The 22,368-nt window shown below is 38.2% G+C and overlaps 1 protein-coding gene across 1 annotated transcript; it reads right to left on the reverse strand.

Annotated features, from left to right (window-relative positions):
• Window positions 1–979: 979 nt before the first annotated feature.
• On the reverse strand, window positions 980–18,656 carry podn (podocan). The gene is made up of 11 exons (XM_080878281.1): window positions 18,646–18,656; window positions 16,379–16,659; window positions 16,198–16,291; window positions 13,910–13,974; window positions 12,860–12,969; window positions 12,618–12,774; window positions 9,810–9,925; window positions 9,449–9,662; window positions 8,868–9,311; window positions 8,049–8,197; window positions 980–1,410 (listed from the first exon to the last, which is right to left on the reverse strand). Exons 2-11 carry the CDS (start codon window positions 16,652–16,654, stop codon window positions 1,275–1,277), a joined length of 1,761 nt encoding a protein of 586 aa, XP_080734407.1. The 5' UTR covers window positions 16,655–16,659; window positions 18,646–18,656; the 3' UTR covers window positions 980–1,274.
• Window positions 18,657–22,368: the final 3,712 nt, after the last annotated feature.

Here is a 22,368-nt window from a genome sequence, read left to right on the forward strand (position 1 = left end):
CGCCTACGTCACTCCTGCTATACAGGTGAAAATAGAGCAACAGGACCGCTGAGTCTTTGACTTTATTTATTTTCTGCTGTGTTTTACTTGCATCTATTTGAAAGAGTGAGTGTAAAAACAAAAAATATTTTATTTCATGTGCTGGAATGTGCAGAAAATAGGTTTAAATGTTAAACTAATTTAGCTAACGTAGCGTTTCCTGTAAGCCTCTTGTCCATTAACATTTAGTGGTTCACTTTGGAGTTTCTAACAGGTGGCTATATCGTGTCCAGATGATTCAGAGGAGGAAGCTTTCTTGCAGAAAACTGATTTTGCAAATGTTTTATGAGGAAGCAAAATAAAATGCAACACATTCAACACATTTTCGGTTGTAAAATGGAATGTAAACTTTTGATTGTTTACCAGAAGACTCCACAGGGGGCTTTTGTGTTCTCTCCCAGATTGGTAAACTCTGACAGAAACAAAAGGAAGCAATTACAGAATGCAAATCTAGTGAACGACTCAAACGCTGATGAATAAATATATTTGATATTATGGTGATGAAATGCAGCTTTAAAGCTTTCCCATTGTTGCTATTCATTCTTTCTCTACCATTTTAAAAATAAACGCTTGAGATTTTTTAAATGTTTTAGATCTTCTGTGTTATTCCTAAAACTTCAATTACTTATGTAAAAACTAAGCTCTACGTTCAGAATAATGACATTAAATTGCAGCCTTTTTTGAGAATACTTGTAGCCAGGTTTGATTCAACAGTTTCTGTGGCTTTGTTGGTTTCATTGGAAATCGTATACTTATATTGGCACTTTTGTTTCAAATGTTTTCACAGTATTGTAAGTAAAATCACTCTTTTTTTAATGCAATGAGCCAAGGCAGGCGACTTTGAAGGAAAAGAGGCTGAGAAAGCAGAGAAAGACACACACAGTGGGAGCAGAATTTTTCACTCTGCTTACATTCTTTGTATCGATTCAGAAACATTTACATGGGAAGGTTCACATTAGATTTTGCCAATAAATCTTTGAGGGTAATGCACAGAAACAATAAAATGATCAAAGACAAAAATAATTAAAGGTCAGATATAAAGATATGCATTAATAACCAGCCCAAAAAAATGGAAACATCAGTAACCCCATCCGGTTTCCTGCACCAGAAATATGTGACGCTGCCACGATACAAAAATGAACCTGGGAAATAATATTCACAGGTACATTCCCCATTTAAAAACTCTTTCTGTCTTTGATGCAATGCAGTCCAATTATAGTTCGATCAACCCAGGTCTAGTCTTGCTCCTCTTCGATCTCCTCTTTTTGAATGGGGAGGTCAGGGTTTCCTGCACCGGTGTCCAGCACCTGCAAGTTGGACAGGTATTTGAAGGAACTCTCATCTACGGCGTCCACAGACAGGGGGTTAAACCTTAAATTAAAAAAACAAGAAGAACAAAAACAAAACCAGATAGTTAATTGAAGTAGTCTTTTAATTACAAATTTTAAAGGCTCAAAGCAAAAAAAACAAAACAATGATCAACAGTCACATCTATAAAAATCTGTACAGCTGAGCATTGAGCAGAAGAATGTATGCTGCGTATGCTACCCATTCTCTTATTTTAACACCGTCAAGCTCACAGGTGTCCACTGACTTTTATCTAAAACCATGTCTAATGCATATGGAATTTATTGCATTGATCACTGAAAATATTTGCATATGTTGTTCATAAAGTTTAAAAGTTAATTCACTAATAAATATACACAAAGGTCGCCCTTCCACTTCAACAACAGACACAAGCATTCCAGCAGCTTTAAATCGACTTGCGCGAAAGACTCCCAGCTGCAAAGGGATTTGGGTGGAAATAAAAAAAAAATTCTTTTAAAGAGACAAAAAAGTCAAATGTGCCAGCAGCTGACACTAAAAACACGATGAGCCTGGAAGGGTTTAGGACTTGTAAACACTGGCTGTAAAGCAGCCAGCTTGAGGTTATATTTGAAATGAAATCGAACAAAAGCCATGAAAGAGCATGTCGGGAACCTCTTTCTTCTTGACTGACTGCTGTTTCAGCTGCAGGGCTCATGGGTATTAGCCTGCACTCTGTGGAATAAACCAAAGAGGAAAAATTTGCTGAATGCACACAAGTTAGCGGAGATGGGGAGATTAGATACCCCGCTGCAGTACTCTGCAAAATGAAACTGAGTCAGAATTTTCAACACATAGCAAATTTTACTGATTAGTAACAGACTAGAGAACAACATTGTTTCTGAAAATGGTTTATTTTTGTGAAGTAAAACCTATTCAGTTAGCATACATATTTTTTTTAAATGATGAAAAGGGAAAAATCTAACAATGCAAATTAGCTTTAAAGTGTTGGATCAAAATTTAGTCTCATAAACACACTGCAGCTGGAGCCAAAAATCTCACATTCCAGATTTCCTCTGGTCTTTTCAGCGACTCAACCATGAAGAACTGATTTCACATAGTCTGCTCATTTCTGGTTGAGATGTGTCTGTAGCATGACCTCTGTAAAGCATTAATGTGGCCTCTAATCTCAGGAGCTTTTAAGTGCTGATTTTTAAGGCTGGCGACTCTAATAACACTTTCCTTTCATTTGATGTTTTTATGACTAATGTTGAAGAAACTATAAAAGTTCAGAGTTTCAGAGAAAATTCAGAAATACCAGATCCAGATATGGAGGGTGTTTTGACTGCACTGTCTTTAAACAGTAGAATAAATTAAAATATGTTATACGGGGTGTATATGAGGTGATCCAATCTATTGTAATTTCCTTGCATGTTCTTTAGGAAACTGCCTATGCAGTAATTATGAACAATAATGCTGCGTCTGAAACTGAACATCTGGTATGAAATCAGTGTCAGATGTACACACTACACACCTTTTGTATGATGTTCCTCTAAAGAACAGCTGGTAATTAATTTGACACTTGATAATTCAGGCTTTTATTTCAAACTTAATAATATTTTTTCTGAAAAAGATTTAATGATGATGAAGATATTTTTGTTCTAGGATCAGTGTACATTTTTTTTAGAAAGGTTATTTAACAGGGGGAAAAAACAAACATTACTGTGCATAAAAAAATGAGTGCAAAATAGTGTTGATATATTGCATTTTGGGTTAGGGTTTTTTTTGTTTGTTTGTTTGTTTGTTTGTTTGTTTTTTGCAAAATGGCTCAATAAAGCCCAGATAATGTTTTGGTCAAAGAGGATTTTAAAAAACTCAAGACAAAGACATCACATTCATGTTGTAGCCACACAAGGATCAAAGCTTTTCATGTATTGTGGATTGTTACAGCTGCCCTTTGTCTTGCCAAGAACTCAGTTTCATTTAGCTGTTAAGCACAGCTCATAATCTTATCAAATGTTTCCATTTTTGGACTTTATCTATTGTTATCTTTATTTTCATTGACATACAAATTTGAGATGTGCGCAAACAGATGATTATACTCTGCTGTCCTCTCTAGCCTGCATAGAAATATTAGTCAGTAAATGATTCATATTATATCAAAACTTGAGAAATGTTGGCTCTTGATGATAAGATGTTAAAGAGGCTTGGCAGACGGCAGAACCTGTCTCTTTGCAGCAGGAGGTTGCAAACAAGTTGCACAGTAAGACAAATGACAGCCATGTAAAGAAACATCGGTCTGTGGTAATATTTTCTAGGACAGGAGTGTCAAACCTGCCAGAAAGTCTAATCCATACCACTGCAAAATCTAAAAACTGCAGCCTGTCATCAATTACTCCATGTTTTATATCTCCATTATTATAAAATATTTTTACTGGTTCAGCCGACTTGAGGTCAAAGTGGGCTGCGTGTGGCACATGAACTAAAAAGAGTTTGACACCTCTGTCCTAGAAAATGGGCAGATGTATGTAGGCTGTTAGAGTGAAGTGCCACTCGACTGGATCAATCTGTAACCACATCCTACACAAGTGCAGACACGTTAACCTGCAAGCAACCTGCAATTCCCCAAACCAATCAGACGCTGTGTGAGTGTGCTGTCGACACAGCAGTATTTAAGATATGAACTGGTTATCGATGAATGTGATTAACACTTTCAACTGACTGGAATTTTTGCACAAACAATGTTTGACACGATGTTCAGTTTTCTCACTGCTGCTGTTTAGTAATTTTATTTTTTCATGTTTTTCTTCATGTTTTCATTTTCTTTATTTTTTATAGTTCTGTTTTGTTTTGTCTTTTACTATAAGTTGGCTGTGCATATTAAAGGCTTTTTTTTTCTTGTCCTGTCCAGCAGTTTAACGTCGGAATTGTTGTCTGAAGGCCAAAAAATGCCCAGCAAATTTACTTTCACAGGTGTAGCATTACGATATTCACTATAATGGTCCACCTGGTCGTCATATTTTACTAGAACTTTTTTTTTTTTTTTGGATTATTACAACCATAACAGACAAGACTGGGGGACAGAAACAAAAAAAGAAAGAAAATAAAGAAATGTAACAGAAAGAGAAGGAGAGAAAAATAAAGGGGAAGAAGAGGGATGAAGAGAGAAAGGAACCTGCCAGGTGCCCGACAGAGGCAGGGAGCCTCTGGCGGCAAAACAGCACACACCTAAACATTCAAACCCCGGACACCGAAGACCACCAATGGCGGCAGGTGGGGGCACCAGCCACTGGCATGGATTGTGGCGTCAGGAAATAGGCCCCACACCTGGTCCCCCAGGCCTGGCATGTTCTAAGAGAGAGGGAGAGTCTAAGACCTGACTTGACACATAAACAAACAGTCATACACAGGTCTTGATGCATGCTCAATCATCCAGGTAAGTAAATCTCCAAAAGTTTATTCTGTTCATCTGGACGTAACGTTTTCAGTGGGAGAAATGTTTCATCACTCATCCAAGTGGCTTCCCCAATCTTATAAACAGTACATTTGCATAATGACTGAAACTAGCACCAATCACTGGCCCACCCAACCCCACTGCAGAGGAAAGACTACACCCAACCCCAACCCAACATTCAGTCAACTCCCAGACTACATAAAACAATAGACACCCAGGTTGAGCCCATCCTCCACCTCTGGTAGATCCCCCCTCCTGCAGAGTGATCTCCTCAAAAGTATAGAGCACCTGCAAAACATGGTAAAAACCTCCCTGCCAGCTAAAGGGGCCTCCAGTTCCACCAATGCACCGAATCCTCCTGGGCCAGGGACAGGCCCCAATGCACGCACCAACCCAACTTCCACTAGATGATGGAGCCAATCAAAGGAGCTCAGAGAGATTGGCCTGATGCAGTGGCAGAGGCTGTCTCAAGACTGATATGATCCGACAAATGGTCTCTATATTGGTTTTAAGGTCTCTAAGATTATTTTCATTTGTCGAGTTCATAAGGACAGTCTTCTTAGTGATGGATAAGGTGCCGAGGTGTTCATCTCCATAGTAACATCATCTAGGCTGCCCAAAAAGCAAACTAAAGGGGAGGCTCGAATGTTACATTTTATACACTTTGATAAGTCTTCACATATCCGGCACCAAAACCTCTGAACTGGTGGACAGAACCAAAGAGTGTTGATGTAATTGTCAGGTGTATTGCCTTGACGGTGTGACCATGGTGCACTCTATGTAGTATTTTGTATTTTATTAATTGTAGATTGGGGTTTCTAATCATTTTAGAGGTTTTTAAACATGTCTGATACCAGAAGTTGTGGTCAAAGCTGGCTGATAGATCCGCCCCCCATTTCACAATAGGAAGGGATAATGACTCATCTGTTTTCAACAGTGTTTTGTATATTTTAGATAAGAATTGTAATTGATTTAATTAGGTGAAAATTCCTTTATCAATATAGACTATAATTTGTTGGTCTAAAAATCTACTCTTGTTAATCCCATATTGTAATACTAATATGTCAAATGAAATTAAATTTATTCATTGAAATATATATTCCAAGAACTCAATTCCTTTACCTGCAATCTTTGAAGTCTAGCATATAATTTTTTTGTAAGATGTCAGAGTTGTTCCAGATAGGTTAAGATTATATATTAATATATATATTCATATTATATTAATGCTTAATCTTAATATGTATGCTTTTAAAGCATACAAGTCATTTGAGCTAATGAATATTAGGCCCGAAATCTCTACATTATTACATAGTGCCTATTCTATGTCTAGCCGCGGCTCATTTGGAGGCTATGTTTTAACAATCTTGAGATGTATTGTAGCGTGTTGGCTAAGAAGTAGTTGTGAAAGTTAGGCAGATGTAGTCCTCCTCTTGGTCCTATGTAGAGCCAAGTCTAAAACCGCGGCCTTGCCCCAACTTTTTAACCAATCATGTTAACATTCTGTTTTTATGACAAATAATAAAAAGTGTTTACTGCCTGGATTTGGTGCTCTTTTGTTCGTTCGGTTTGCTGAATGGAGGAAGAGACGCGGCATCATTATTAATCTAAACCTTCAAAAGCTTATTAAATAGAGGAAAACAAATACTTTGAGTTTGGATGAACCCAACAGTTTCAAAAACCAAAGTTGCAAATAAAAAGTTCCACTTAACTCTATAAATGCTTTTTCTGTATCTAGAGACAATTATGTAGTTTGTTTTTACTGCAAGAACAGTCTATTAAATTAAGTAAGCTACATGTATTTATTAATGAATGCCTCCCTGTTATTAAACAAGTTTGGTCAGGAAGTGTTATGAGGGGTGCTATCTTCTCTAATCTTTTTCAGAGGGCTTTGTAGATTATTTTAAGGTCAATATTAAAAAGGGATATTGGATGAAAGCTGATGGGAAATACAGTGTCTTTGCCTGGTTTCAGGCTTGACTGGCTGATGATTTTGGAATGGTTATGTTATCAAGAAACTGATCAACTTCATCTTCCGATGGGTTTACCTCTGGTGAATATAAAGTTTTTTTTAAAGTCCCTGAATGTGTTGTTTATTCTTTCAGGATCATAAACTGTATTCCCAGTTAAGTCTTTCACTGGAAATACAGGGAATATTTTGTTTCTTGTTAAAATTTTTGCAGTGGAAGTCTTTGCAGTAGAAATATTCTTTTTTTTTTTTTTAATCCAAATTTGATTTAATTCTAGTTTTGCTTTACGTATTTTGCTCAACATTTCCTGTTCCAGCGAGGACACACAGGCTTCTCCTAAGGATTTAATGTTTTTCTCTAATTCATGAATACGTTTGTTTTCTCTTTTCATCCCTGACTCCAAGAAAGCAGATGCTGATGTTCCAGGCAGGCCATTATTGTGTAAATATGAAGCCCACTCGTTTTTAAAATATTTAATAAAATCTTCATCTTTAAGTAATGATGAATTAAATCTCCAGTTTGTGGCAGAATGAACTTGATGAAATAATTCAGACGAGAGTAAGAGTGATGGACATGTGAGAAGAAAGTATATTCCCGACATGCAGGTGTTTTAAGTTCATCTGCAGCTGTGGCAGATCTATGAGTCTCTTGTAGTAAGACAACGTTTTTTTTTTAAGCTGGTTAAATATCTTCTACTTTAAAGTCGTTCTTCTATTGCACGAGTATCCTACCCCCAGTGAAGATCAATGCATTTGGAAAACAGATTTGTGCTTGAAGGCCTATGCTTGAACATGTAATGCAATAAAACAGCTTTTGCAAACAAGTGTTTAAGAGTTTAATTCATCCTGGTGGTCCCTGTGCAGAGAACAGGTGACATCAGCAGTAACGGGGCCATTTCAATGGTTTAAGAGTGTGGAAGAGGCTTGTTAGCAAAACTGAGTATAAAGCAGATCTAGTACTTCTAGATGCTTCTGCTTCTTCTGTTCAGTTTTTATTGTTTAGAGCTGAAGTTTAATTACATCAGTATGACTCACTTTTTATTATTTTTTGATCTCTAATTTACAGGTTTGAGCAGCTGGAAGTAAATGCATATTTTAATCCATAAAGAAAATTGTTTATCCACAGAAGCTGTTGTTATTCATGTTGATCTTAAAGTATTTACTGGCTAAATTGGGTAAAAGGGTTTAAAGTTGTCTATTTGGGGTTAAAGAAATAAATAAATCAGGGCATGAAAATATACAGCTAAAGACTAAATATATTTACTTTACTTGTGAGTCCCTTACCGGAGGAAGATGCCTTTGATGTTGGGAGTGCCTTCAAAAGCTAAACCATGAATACTGGAGATGCGGTTGTTTTGCAGGTATATGTATTCCAGAGACTCGGGTAGGTCAGCGGGGATGTGTGTCATTAGGTTACCAGACAGGTCCAGCGTCTAAAAATTAAAGATGCATAATTAATAACAAACCTCCTGGAAAATTTAGTCTGTATCAAACCATTAGCCCTACTTATCTGGAATGAATGATTCTGGGAATGAATGATTCATTCCCAGAATCATTACTTTCAAATTTTGCATTGCAGGTTTCTGCCATTGCTGGCAGTGTTATTGTGCTGCCTTATATTTTGGCGAAGACTACAGCAAGCATATTGTCTTGTAAAAATTGTGATGGAAAAATTGTTATACAACAATCTATTTAGGATCATTGAATGGTTTTTGCCAGCTGCAGCAATTCCTTAGATTTTTGACTGGGGTTATATCCCAGTAAATATTTCCATTTTTGTCAACGTCAAGTTTTAAATAGAAAGTTCCCATTGATAATGTTACTGTAAATGTAAACGTAAACAATATGACCAGTCTTGACTTTTAATTTTATAACATCTAAATCCCTAATGTCCAACCAATAGCCACTTTGCTTGGTATAAAAAAATTCTATGTTTGCCCTTTTCTGCACCATACCAAACTGTCATTTAGTGAAAGATCAGGGAGGAACCTAGTACTAAACCTTTATAAAGTTCCTAAATATTCAGATTCATGCAGTATACAAACATCATTGCCAAGCTTTTTTTTTTTCAGTGACTATCCCACTTGTGTCGCTTCCACTCACTGTGAGCGCAGTGAGCTCCATCCAGGCTCCCTGGTAGACTGAGTTCAGTTTCAGCTGGTTATTACTCAGGATCAGCTTTCGTAACTTCTCCATCTTTGTCAGCGTACCATCTGGTATAGAGTTGATCAGGTTGTTCTTGATTTCGAGCACGTGCAGACTGCGAGGAAGGCCCCTGGGCATTGAGGTAAGGCTGTTCCCCGACAGGTCCAGGGTTTCCAGCAGACGTAGCTTCCTAAAAGCCTCACGTTGCATCTTGGGGCTGGTAAGCTTATTGTAGCTGAGGTTGAGTTCTATCAGCGTGTACAACAAGGTTAAGTCGTTGCGGCCAATTTCAGAAATAGAGTTATGGAGCAGCATTAAGGTCTTTGCTCGCCGAGGCAAGCCTCTGGGAACACGCTCCAGCAAATTGTTGTGCATGTGAAGAGTGTGCAGCTTTTTCAAGCCCTAGTGAAAAGCAAATTTAAGATTTCAAATGGGTGATCCACTGTTGCATAATGTTCATTGCCATGCTGTTGTACAAATTACTCCTTCCAACTTGTCCTTACAATTTAAATTGGATCATTTATATCATCCATATTTACCTGGAAGGCAGCTGGGTGGATAGAACGGGAACGAAGTTTGTTATTGTGGAGGAGCAGGTATTCAAGATTTCGGGCTGACGTTAGAGCATCTCCAGGGATACTGCGGATGTCGTTCTTCTCCAAGTGTAGCAGCACAAGACTGCGAGGGAGACCCTTTGGGACAACGCTGAGGTTGTTATTTGACAAATCCAAACACTCAAGGCTGCTGAGTTGGCTAGAAGCAAAGAAAAGGAAGGATATGATGTTGTCTTTGTAGAGAATTTGCCCTTGAAAGGATAGTTTTGATATTTACACAGCTGGCAATGGCAAGATGTTGAAATCTGTTTATTGATAAACTTCATGAGTGAAGATTTTTGTCCACCTGAAAGTCTCATTGTCCATGCCCTCATTGCTGAGAAGGTTGTTCTGAAGATATAATTCTCTGAGATTGGGCAAGCTGTCAAAAGCTCCTGCTGGGATTTTCTCCAGCTTGTTTCTCTGTAACAAAAGAATATTAACATTGTTAATGTAAGGTGGAATCACAAAGTTCAGCAACTGCACCCACAAAAAGAAGAAATCATAGCTGGGTTAAATTTGGCCAACCTCCCTTGATAGGTAGAGCCTTTTGGTTACCTGCACCACTTCAAGTGTTGCTTTTGATGCAATTTTCTGAAAGTAGTGTTCTGTCTATCTGCACTGCAGATGTACTGAGACTGGATCTGCTTAAAGATGAGAGCAAACATCAAGTTCTTTTTTCAAAATGACCTGATTTTATAGTCAAGGATTGTCTGGAATGGAAAGCTGGAGACCAAGGAGAAGTTCTTAATCAAAACGTCCAGTGTCAAAGTTCAAAAGAGGCACACCAGGAGCGCTTGTTTTTTTGTGACATTTACTAAGTTTTTCACTATGATATCCTCTCCCTGGGACGGTCAACACAGAATTGTACTGTGACATTGTGTGGGATGTAGTATAGGCAACATTGTAAACTGGAAAACAGTTTGTTGAAAACAGACATGCGCAACACAATTTTTGCTCACCTCCTGCTCTTTTTGCCTGAATTTGACTCCTGCTACTTCAAGTTAAAGGGTCGCTGGTTGAAACATGGGAAAAAATGTCTGTAGCCAGGTACACACAAAAATACACATGAATATATATACTACCTGTCAAAAGTTTTATAACACCCCAATTACCAGTTTTTTATTGGAAATGACGCAGTTTAATGTCTCATTGCACTCTGAAATGAAAGAAAAGTACAAATAAGAAATTGGAGTTAAAAAAAAACTTATGCAATCAATTTATAGACAAAAATGTATTCTAAACTTTTGACCCTTCAAAGTAGCCACCTTTGGCAGATATAACAGCTGAACACACCCGTGGCCTTCTTTCTACAACAGAAATCAAATATTCTTCAGAAAGTTCTTCCCATATCTGTTGCCAACGTTCCCATAAATGTGTGGCACTTGTAGACTGCTTTGCTTTCACACTTCTGTCCAGTTCATGCCAGACCAGCTCGATGGGGTTTAATACCAGAGATTGTGCTGGCCACTTCATATTTTCAAGCTTACCATCTTCTTCTTTTTACCTCAGGCATGGCTTGGACTTGTTTTGGGTCATTATCTTGCTGCAGGATGAACCCCTGACCAACTAGGCACATACCAGTAGGTACTGCATGGCGCTGCAGAATGCAGTGGTAGATTTTGGGTCGGGGAGCTTCACACTCTATACAAGTCTTCCAGTCCTCAGTAGTCCAATGGTGCCGTTTCATGGTCCAGGCAAGTCTCTTTGTCTTATTCTGTGATCTTAGCAATGGCTTTCTTTCGGCAACGTGTCCTGTCAAACTCACAGCACAAAGTCTTCTCTTCACAGCTGAAGCTGAGGCTTGCTTACTATGACCACTATTAAGCTGTGCTTGAAGCTGTTGCACAGTGAGCCCCCTATCACGCAAGCTGTTAACTCTCCGAAACTTGACGTCTGCTTCAGGTGTGGCTCTGGGTCTGCCAGACCTCTTCCTGTCAGAGTTTGCCCCAGGTTCTGAGTGCCTTTTCATGGTGAAGATGGCGGCGCGCACAGACGCAGCGGCCCGGAGCTCCTACACTTTTGCACTTTGTTGGTACTGTGTATTATTTCACACAGTCTGGGGTTACTTCAATACAACAGAGATGATCTACTCTCTTCCCCCTCCTGCCCCCCCCCCCCCCCCCTCTTTCTTAAATAGATAACTATCATATCTGATATCATATCTCACAGTACAATAATATTGAATGGGTTGCATTGTTGTATTTCTGTCATGTTTCTCAGGTCTTTGTCTGAATTTCTACGAACATTATTGCTAAGGATTGTCTTATTGCATTGGAGTCACACTGGGTTAAATATGTACACTTGGGTTTTAAGGGGTATTTATTATTTTCTTCTTCTTTTTTTGGGTTGTATGGAAGCCCCAAACGCAATTTCATTGTTCTTGACAATGACAATAAATAAATACTACTATACTACTACTGAAGGAAACTGTACTTACTGACACCTTAACTTTCTTTGCAATTTCTCTGTAGGAAAGACCTACACGTCTGTCTTCCATTGTTAATTGCCTTTTTTATTACCATTTTAGTAGCAACACACACACTACTGTCTGCAGTACAATACTGTTCAACTGATGCTCACAAGGGTATGGTACCACAGTGTTTTCCAACACTGGGGTTCTAAGTGATCAAGAAAAGTTGGAACATTTGTAGGAATTACTAGGCTTGGTCAACCTCCATTGCTGCAGAACAGCTTTAAATTGTTAACCCATTTTGTGTTCCCTGAAAAAGGCTTTTTTGTACAGTTCTGAAATGTACATTAATTTTCCGTTTTAGGTAACCTTACCTTTTTTTATAACCCCTGGCATTTCACCACTTACCTTTGTACCATTTCAAGATATTAATTGGACTTGAATAACTTGAACTGCAATAAATAACTGAAAAAATTGGGGTGTACTAAAACTTTTGACCAGTAGTGTATGTGCACATACCATAGATATGTAAAGCACTTGAAATGTTGCAGTGATGCCCAAGGTGACTACCTACAGGCCAAATTTAATTCTGCATTTTTATGTACAAAGCTTTAGTTTAGGATTACATCTATACATTTATGAATTATGAATTAAACAAACATCTTAAACCCACTACTGTCCAAGTATAATGCGATGTTAAACCTTCAGATGAAGACGGTAAAGAGTCGGAGGCAGGTTCTTGGGAACAACCCTCAAGAAGTTGCTAGACATGGTTAGGATCTCCAGGTTGTCAGAAGCATTGAACATATGTTCAGGGAGACCTGCATCAGTCAGCTTGTTGTTATGGAGATACACAGACCTGGGGACCACGACCATGAGACATGTGTTAACTGAGTAACTAAAGGAATCTGGGGTAAATTTACACAAACATGCACATCTCTTACCTCAGTTTTGGCTTATGACCAAATGTATATGGAAAGATCCTTGTAAGCTGATTAGCAGCGAAATCAGCACTGACCAAAGAGGGGGGCAGGACCTTTGGTGCTAAGGTGAGCTGCAAGCACAAAAAACCATGACAGGATATGATGTTGAGCATTTTTAATTAAACTATCAAGCGATATTCACAAACCCCTGACCACGATAAGGTGGCAATTCATGGAGGGGCTACCCCAAATTAATATGACACAATTATTAGTGTGCTAACAAGAAAACACACTTAAGATAATGATCACAGATCTCACTAAATATTTTACTATGCTTTGAAGATTAAACGATCATTTCTATTTATTTTATGCTTTTAACATCTTTCCCGGTCATGTTGTTCTATGGAGCTATTGCACTTGAAATGACAAGCCCTGCAAAATTATATCCATACAGTATATATTGGGACAACTACAGCAACGGGAAATCTCTAAAAAATAGAGATATGGCATATCTGAAAATGTTCATGTGCATAGTGTTTGGTCCTATGGGTTGTTCTGTAAGGCTCTGTAATTCTATTTTTTGATACAAGGACTTATTGAATACTTATTTGTTTTGACACAGGCATGCTGTCATCCCAAATATGTGTGGCATAAAAGCCATGTTTTCCTCATTTTTGTCATCCCCTGCTAAAAACTAACACTACAGTGTACACAATAACAGGAAATTGAAAAATGAGAGAAGCATCACTGAGATTAGATGTTCATTTATGGATTAAAGTAGCATCGGTGTCTTTAAAGATTAGCGAGAATTTAAAAATCCTCTATTCTTTTCGGATCCTATGTTGTGAGGGCACAAATAAATCCATCCTTTTTCTCTTGTTCCCTGTGACTGAAAGGTCAGTAACATTTTAGCTCCAAACAGATGGCACAGCCATACTGGAAGAGATCACAAGCATAAGCTTGTACACACTATATGAGCAGCAACTATACAACCTCCCTCTGTTAGCTGACACTGTCAGTCAAGCAGAACATAGCTGAGAGAAATATCTAAACTCCCGCTGTATGACTCACCTTGTTATTTGCCAAGTATAAATAAGCCAGTTGTTCGAGCATCTCAAACCCTTCATCTTCAAGGCCTGTTGAAAAGAAACAAGGATTTTTGACACATTGTTCTTGACTTACACCCTTTAACAGAATAAAACATATTTACCAGACCTGTATCACTTATCAGTTTTGGCACTGGTCCCAAAATTGACCAGAGGATTGTAGATTTTAGAAGAAATGGTATTAGTTGCAGGTTTATCGATCATAAGATTGTGGCTTATGTCCTGTTTGGACCTTTGTGCTTTGCAGTTTTGGGGGGGTTTGTACACTCATTGTTTACTTTCACATTCACCCACTTGTTAGGCACTACAAACCAGTTCATTAGGGTTTGGAAAAGACTGTGGTCTTTCTTTTTGATAAATTATCATTTTAGAGAGACTCCCTAATTACATGACATCAGCAACTTTGACAAAATGGTGCTATTTTTGCCTTGGGAATCAAGAATATCCTGTTTTGTTTCAAATTGATGTATGTTTATGAAAGCTGGAGGTGTATGCACAATTAAAATCCTTTGAACTTGCTGAATTTTCTACCAGTTTGTAAGCAGTTTGGGATTTCTGCTTGAATTTTGTGTTTTTCCACAGGCCACCGTGACAGACTATTAATTAAGTAGGAAAAGGTTCAGGCACCCAAGAGGATGGTTAATCATTTTAAGTAAGTAAATGAATATTTTCTGATAGTTAGTTTGAAAATGTGTTAAAATATTTTGATCAAAACAAACACTTTTGTTAGACAGATACCACATGGTAACCCGGATCTTTTCCATTGTGGCACTTTGATCTTACATTTACCAAAAAGGGTTCCATTACGGCAACATTTTTTATTCAACATTAGCAATAAAAACAGAAGCCAGCTGCTAGCACAGCTGGCTAGGGACAGAAAAACCATTTAAGCTGTCTGTTCATCTTAACAGCAGCATGATCCAGAATAATATTAACCAATATTTATGGAGTTAGACCAATGAGACCATCACAGGAGAATACAGAGGCTGAGCCAGTAGGAGCAAACAGTGGGCAGGTGTGACGTTTGTTTTTTTTGTCTCTGTTGGCAGTGCAAAGTAAAAACTGAGCAGACAGCAGCAGGAAGGTTGCTAGAGTATTAAAGTTACACTGTGACAGAACAAAAACCCTAACGTTAGCTAACTGTAGCTACTTGACATAGTCAAACAGCATTTTGTTAGCAGTGTCTGAATAACAGTAAGGACCACATCTCCATCCAGCTGATCTAAGTGAAATTGGTAAGTTTACAATTAATTGCCCCTTGGGGATAAATAAAGTCTCTCTGATTGTGATTTTGATTCTGACATCTTTAATATTCTGCAGCTGTAAGCATCTAATCAGTTATTTATCTGGCATGCTAAATGTAGAAGTGCTCTTTTTCCTATAATTGTTTGTTCAAGTGTTCAACAACTGAAGATGCAGGATTTGTGTTATCTCTTTATCACTTGTAAGATAAGGAGCAGTTCCTCTCCAGCTTTCTCCAGCGTAATTTTCGGTCTTTCTCTTTTTTTTCTGAGGATAATATGGCAGATATCTATAAATTACATGGCTTGCTGCGTGGTACAGCTGCCACGTACAGCCAGTACAAGAAGTTTGTGCTTCATGTTTGGTAAGTAAAGTTACTGTATTTTATTAGTTGCTTACTTAGCAATAAGTAGCAAATGTGTGTCCAATACACCTGAACAGTTTATTAATTCAGCTTGCTAGCATTAGCCGATAACTTAGCACACCATCTTACTGTGCACCAGAACCTTGACATGACAGTCTAAAACCAGCTTTATGGTCCCTATAAGACAGTAAGCTTTTCCAACTTTGCAAAACTTGTTCTAGATCAAGGCTAAGACTTTTCGATCAAAGGAAAACTGATTCTTATGTTCCCATTAATTGTTCTTTATTTCATGAATGTGCCTCTCAGCCGCGAGGACCAGTTATTAGAGGAAATGAACAAAACAACTGCATTTCCTCTGCTGCATTCAGGTTTATTTTGAAGGTATTTTGGTACCATAAATAGTTAGTCAAATTATAGATACTTAAACCAAGGCCAGACTAACTACTAATCAAAAATTGCAGACAGGCAAAAGCTCTAATTTCTACAAAATGGGTCAACACAGATCGACATCTGAGAATGAAAAACACAAAAAACAAAAGGAATTCGACAGGGCCTCAGAAAACAACCTCAAAAACATGTCTTGTAAGCTGTTCCCACTTTGAACAGCAGGTTCCTGCTGAGTGTTTAGATTGTGTGACAGTGTTTACCATCTGAGGTGAGCCAGTTATTCTGAAGATTAAGAGTCTCAAGCTGATGCAGATGGGAAATATGCTCGACCGTTATCTCCTCGATCTTGTTGTTCTAGCATCAGAAAACACAACACAGATTGTAAATGCAGGACTCCAAACTTTGGTTTTGTGTTGGTATTTATGGGAGTACATGAAAGACCTGTAGAGAGAGCTGGCGGGTTTTTTCCGACAGCTTAGCAGGGAACTCGATGAGGTTGACTCCGGGGCAGTCCACTACCCTCTCTGCTGTACAGCTGCAATCCTGCGGACAGATTTCCGGCTCAGATTTTGTCACCTCTGTTGCAGTTTCTGTTTCCTCTGTTGGCTCTTCCTCCTCCTCTTCCTCTGGTTCAACAGAGGCCTGGCACTGCACCAACACCCAGGCCAAGAGCAGCACACTCAGGGCGTGCAGGATGGAATGCTTGAGAAAGGCCATCTCTCCTGTTGCACAAGAACATGGATAGTAAAGTTATAAACATCAGGTCAGCGAGTATTTTTTTCCTGGAAACAGGACCTCACACGCTACAGTCTTTGGCTATTAAAACAGTCAAACATGGTTACAATAAAAATACTGTCTTAATTCAGCTAGATGTGCCATGCCATGTATTTTGTTCTTTATTGTTCTTTGTTCACTTTAGTTTACTAGATTTCCCCTCGTGCTTGTACCCCCTTTGTCCCCCTCCACGTATCTGTGAGTCCCCACGCCTCGTTCCTCCTCCTTGTGTTTTATTTCATGTTTTCCCCAGCCTGTTATGTCTCTGCTCTCCCCGTGTTCTCTCCTCCCCTCCTGTCTGCACCTCTGTGTACTTCCTGTTTTACTTTGACAGTCTCCTGTCAGTATGAACCTAAACTGGGAGATTCAAAAGGAACTGCCTCATGAGGAAACACACGGACGGGCACACAGTCATGAGGGAGACGGGGACATAAATACACAGAGGATTAACGAGAGACATGGGAACACACGGGGAACACAGCTGACACAGATAATCATAACGAGACAGGGCCTTTAACTTCTGTCAGCAATAAAGCTGTATTTTCTATTTCCATTTTCAATTTAATTGGATAGAATTTATTTATATAATTTATATTTAAAAAAAACATTTACTTATATAATGACAAAAATTAAAATAAATACTAAAGTTGAAGTTGAGCAGCCCTTGTAACAGTTGGGAGGAAAAACTTTCCTTTCCACGTGTGACCCAGTTGTAATCGCAGTTCATTGACCAGTCAGGTTTGAGCAGAAATTGGTTGCATGCAGGTAAACAGTCTGTGTGGAGAGCAAAAAGAGGAGTCCAACTGCCAAAATATGATGTCAAAAACCACTGGCTGTTGTCTGAAAACAGTTTAAATATATCTGCATTCATAAACACCATGCACCACCATGATCATCATCTTGATCTGAGAAACTGGCCTGCTCACATGCACTCCATGAATCGACTTTGAGTTTTTAGGGTGACGTAATCAGATTCTTGACACCACTACAAAGAAGCAGTTGTTATATTGTGAGGAAAGAAAACAACAGGCCAGCAACTCTATAAATCCATACCTGCAAATTTACCATCCAGTCCAGGAGAGAAACAACTTGTGAATTCATAGATTCAAACTTGTTTTTTCAAGTAGCAGATTGTTTTGTGGTCTATTCCAGGTCACTAAATAAACTACACTGTGAGAGTTAAATCTCTGCCATCATCACACATTCTCTGGTTTTGTTTTGACTGCATCATTTCAAAGCTTTGGAAAAAGATATCAACAGCTGAAGAGAAAAGAAATTGCTTTCTTACTGTATGTTTCCTGTATTGAACACCTCTTGACATTTCTTCCTGGTGAGAGACAACTGGCAACCTGACTGATCCTAAGTGAATGACTAAAAGATAAGAAAAAGAGCCCTGCTTCAAGAAGGTGTGATGACTATATATGATACATAAGCTGAAAGGGGACTGTAGATTTTAACACCAAAATACAATTAAAAGTAAGAAGTACGTTCAGTGTGTAAAACAGCTGTATAATTGCGCAGCTGTTTGCAGCCTCTGTTGCAGCACACAGGGGCTGCTGAAATGCATAAAAAGAATACTGGGAATCTGTGTGCACAGTTTGTTAAAGCAAGCAGAAAAGCATCTCTGCAGAGCAGAACATGGCTGTTTCTCAATCAGTGGGATTTCCACCACCAGTGTGGTTGGCTTATGTTGGCTTAACCCTAACACAAACACATGTAATGGTTGTGGAAAGCCATCTCATATTCTGCAGAGACTTCTACTTAAGTTTAGTAGAAAACTCTGGTTCGTAACCTTTTTAGCTCGGGTAGGATTTTAACGAATGTCTATCTTTAAGTCAGCTATTTTCTAATTAGACGTGCTGACTAGTAAACAGAACCAGCTGGGAAGTCAGAAACAGTTTGGAGAGGGCAGTCATTTTGAAAACAATACTCACTGCACGAACTATCTTTCTATTGTATTACCTAAATCAGTGGTGTCGAACTCCAGGCCTCGAGGGCCGGTGTCCTGCAAGTTTTAGATCTCACCCTGGGTCAACACACCTGAATCAAATGATTAGTTCATTACCAGGCCTCTGGAGAACTTCAAGACATGTTGAGGAGGTCATTTAGCCATTTAAATCAGCTGTGTTGGATCAAGGACACATCTAAAACCTGCAGGACACCGGCCCTCGAGGCCTGGAGTTCAACATTTGTGATCTAAATCAAGCCTGTAGCTGTGACTTCACTGGCCAACAGGCTCTCACAGGACACTAATTAGTACAGCTACAAACATGAAGTTTACAGCAAGGTTTAGTTATTATTGTGATCTGGAAAAATTTGCAAAATTCCTTCTGCCTCGTAGGTTTGATCCAGAATAATATATCTTCATAATTAAGGAATGCGTTGTTTTTAAAAAGTTGTGGAGATACTTGTGTTTTACAGAGGATGAATCCCAATGACTTTGTGTTCTTCAAACCTTTGCACTGATTACCATGAAATTTGGTTAAGAAGTCCACGTTCCCCTCTGGATGACCAACAATAACTGTCGCTCATCAAAAGCTTCAGACTGGGTTTAGAGCAAAAATGTGGGACAAAAACTCTACTTTACAAACCAGAGATATGGAATTTGTATAGTGTGTGCATTTGTCAAGCAGCGAGTCATTCTACAATGTGCCTGTGAAGCACATTGTAGAATGACTTTTGATCAGTTATTTAAGAATGATAAATGTTATTCTTTTTAAGAACAAGTTCTCAAAGAGTAAAATTGCGGCTCTGTGCTTTATGCTAAGATATAGGGAAATTAAAAGAGACGTTTTTTTCCTCTTTTTTCTGTGAAGTTAATCTGGTTGAATGCTTTTCAGGTCTGACCTGAAGTAAACAATTCAATTAGCCACCTGGAATGGTCATTGTGTTAGCTTGCTTTAGAGATTTCCATCCAGGACAACTTGCAATCTGACCTAATTTTCCTTAGTTTATTAGATTCTTTCCTCGGCCATGGTGCCAGCAGCTAAATAGTAAAAATTTCCAAGCGTGTCTGCACTTGTCAGATCATCTCTCTTCCAAAGTTGGAAATATGTTCTGGAAAATTACTTGGGCTAATTAAGAAGCAAGGTCAGTCTGTGGTGAATTGTGTAAGAGATTCTTCAATCAATCCCAAATCATTGTGCAATGCCGACGTATTCTAAGTTTATCTGTCGTTTTTCACACATGTACAAGACATTGGTGCACATAATGTGATTCATCACTGTTGCTTTCAAATGCTGGCCTCAATTCATCAATTTGCACATTGTATTTCTGTCATGGTCCCTGGTCTGGTTCCAGGGGTTTTGAGTTGCTTTGGCGTTTTGGGATCCTTGTTTATTATAATTTTAATTTCAGCTTAATTTCATTATGATTCTAAAACCTTGTTTTTAGTTCTAGTTACTGTTTTCTAATTATTGAGTTCTGAGTTATGTCTGCACTTGATTATAGTTATATTATTTATTTGTTTGATGATTCAAAACAAAAAAAAGAATACTTCAAGATCCATTTTGAAGACTCTTGATTGTATGTATCACGTGAGGTCACATACTATTTTAATATTAGCTATACTGCTCACACTGACCTTACAAAAACTGGATTTAAATACTTTGTTTCTTATAAATGAAACAAGATACAACGCTAACACTATGAAACTGCGCCCTCTGATGTCATTTAAAAAGTTATATGTATTTATCTGCAAGCACTCTTTAGTCCTTGTATTATGTGTCTCACCTGAAAGCAAGATCATTTCAATAATATTAGTAATAATAACAATAATAATAATAATAATGACAATTTAGCTTTTTTTGTTAAACTTCCTCCTTCTGTCTTGTCTTTATGTGTTCAGCTCTGATGTTTTTCATCCATGTTTCAGCATCTCTGATTTTTAATTATGATTGTCGTTCCTTTCCTGTTTTCTTCTGTTTAACTATTTTAATCTTGTTTTGGGGTTTAGTTCTGCCTGTTGATTGTCTTGATTATGTTGAGCTCTGTCTTGCTCCTAACCTGTCTCCACTTCCCTACTCTGCACTGCGTGTGGTAATAGTCCCATCTTCCCTTTGTCCTTTGACAGTGCATCTGCTTATCTAGCATATTCCCTGTTTGGTCTGAATTCATCAGTAAGCCTTTGGATTTCTGCTTTATGGTCATTGTGGACTTTGTTATTTCTGTCTTTGTGTGACTTTCTCCTCGTGTCATCCTCTGAAAACATACTGGGGTTTTCAACTCTGCACTTTTTAGCTAAAAGATCTGCATAGGAAAGCAGGGTTTTTAGCATGACTGGTCTCCCCTGACATTACCTGTCTGTGATATTTTATCTGACAGAAATCTATGGCTAAAATCAGGTTCCTGGCTAAAAATGTGTACTATATTTGAGTTAATGAAAGATCAATTAACACAACTAATTGACAATGCAAAGTTATGCTGGTGATTTTCCTTTGTTTCTGGGTAAAAACAAATTTTCATACACATTTCTTTCTATACAAGCATATTATTATTGTTGTTATACCTGGCAAAGTATAACCACTTCATTTGAAACATATAAGACAGATAATCAGACTGCACTGACTGAACCTGTAGTGTCCAGATGTGGGTCTTACATCATCCCAATGTTTTTAACTGCATACTACTGTTGTTTTTTCATGCATATAAACAAGATTTATAACTTCATTACAAAGGTTGGTATTTTCAAGATGAAGGAATGTACAAAGAAAAAATCTACACATCAATAAGAAGCTGATTTTATTACAGCAACATGATGTTCAGCTTTGGGTTTAACAGCTGAACATTCAAAACATATCATGCTATGGTACGAAGAGTAAAATGCACTTATAATAAACGTTTACATGAGATGTGCCACTTTGTCAGTTTTGTTGATCATTTTTGTAAACAGTCAGATGGTGAATCAGTATGAATTATGGGATGGCATTATTGTTAAATGTGTTCTCTGCAGAAGGAGTCAATAATGTATGCAATGAAGAGAGGAGAGGAGAAAAACTCTGCACTCTAAAAAGAACAGGGTAAAATGGTTTAGGTTTGCAAAGCTACATCTGAGCAAACCACAAGACTTCTAGAACAATGTCCTTTGGACAAATGAGACCATAGTGGACATGTTTAGTCATAATGCACAGTGCCACATTTGGCAACCACCAAACACAACAAATCTGCACAAACACATACCAACTATCAGGCACAGTAATGGAGGGGTGAAGATTTAGACTTGTTTTATACCCGCGGGGCCTAGGCATCTTGTGGTCATTGAGTCATCAATGAACTCCTCTGCATGCCGAAGTAATTTAAAGAGTCAATTCTAGATAAGCTTGTGCAAGCACAATGAGCCTGAGCACAGCAAATCTACAACATGGCTAAAAAAGAGAAGAATTGAGGTGTTGCAGTGACCCAGAAGTCCTGACCTCAACCTGACTAACATGTTATGGTGGGACCTTAACTCTACATAAATGAACTGAAGCAACATCGTAAAGAAGAGAGTGCCAGAATTGGATGATGTGAGAGACTGATAAAGTCATACAGAAAACTATTACTTCGAGTGACTGGTAAACTTTCTAAGCAAAACTGACTATTAGACCACACCTCTGGATTTAGGCATTGGAGTCTTGAGACAACATTTCCATCAACAGGCCAAACTGAGCTATATAACT

Source organism: Rhamphochromis sp. 'chilingali' (genome assembly GCF_963969265.1).
Source record: "Rhamphochromis sp. 'chilingali' genome assembly, chromosome: 3".
Lineage (NCBI taxonomy): Eukaryota > Metazoa > Chordata > Actinopteri > Cichliformes > Cichlidae > Rhamphochromis > Rhamphochromis sp. 'chilingali'.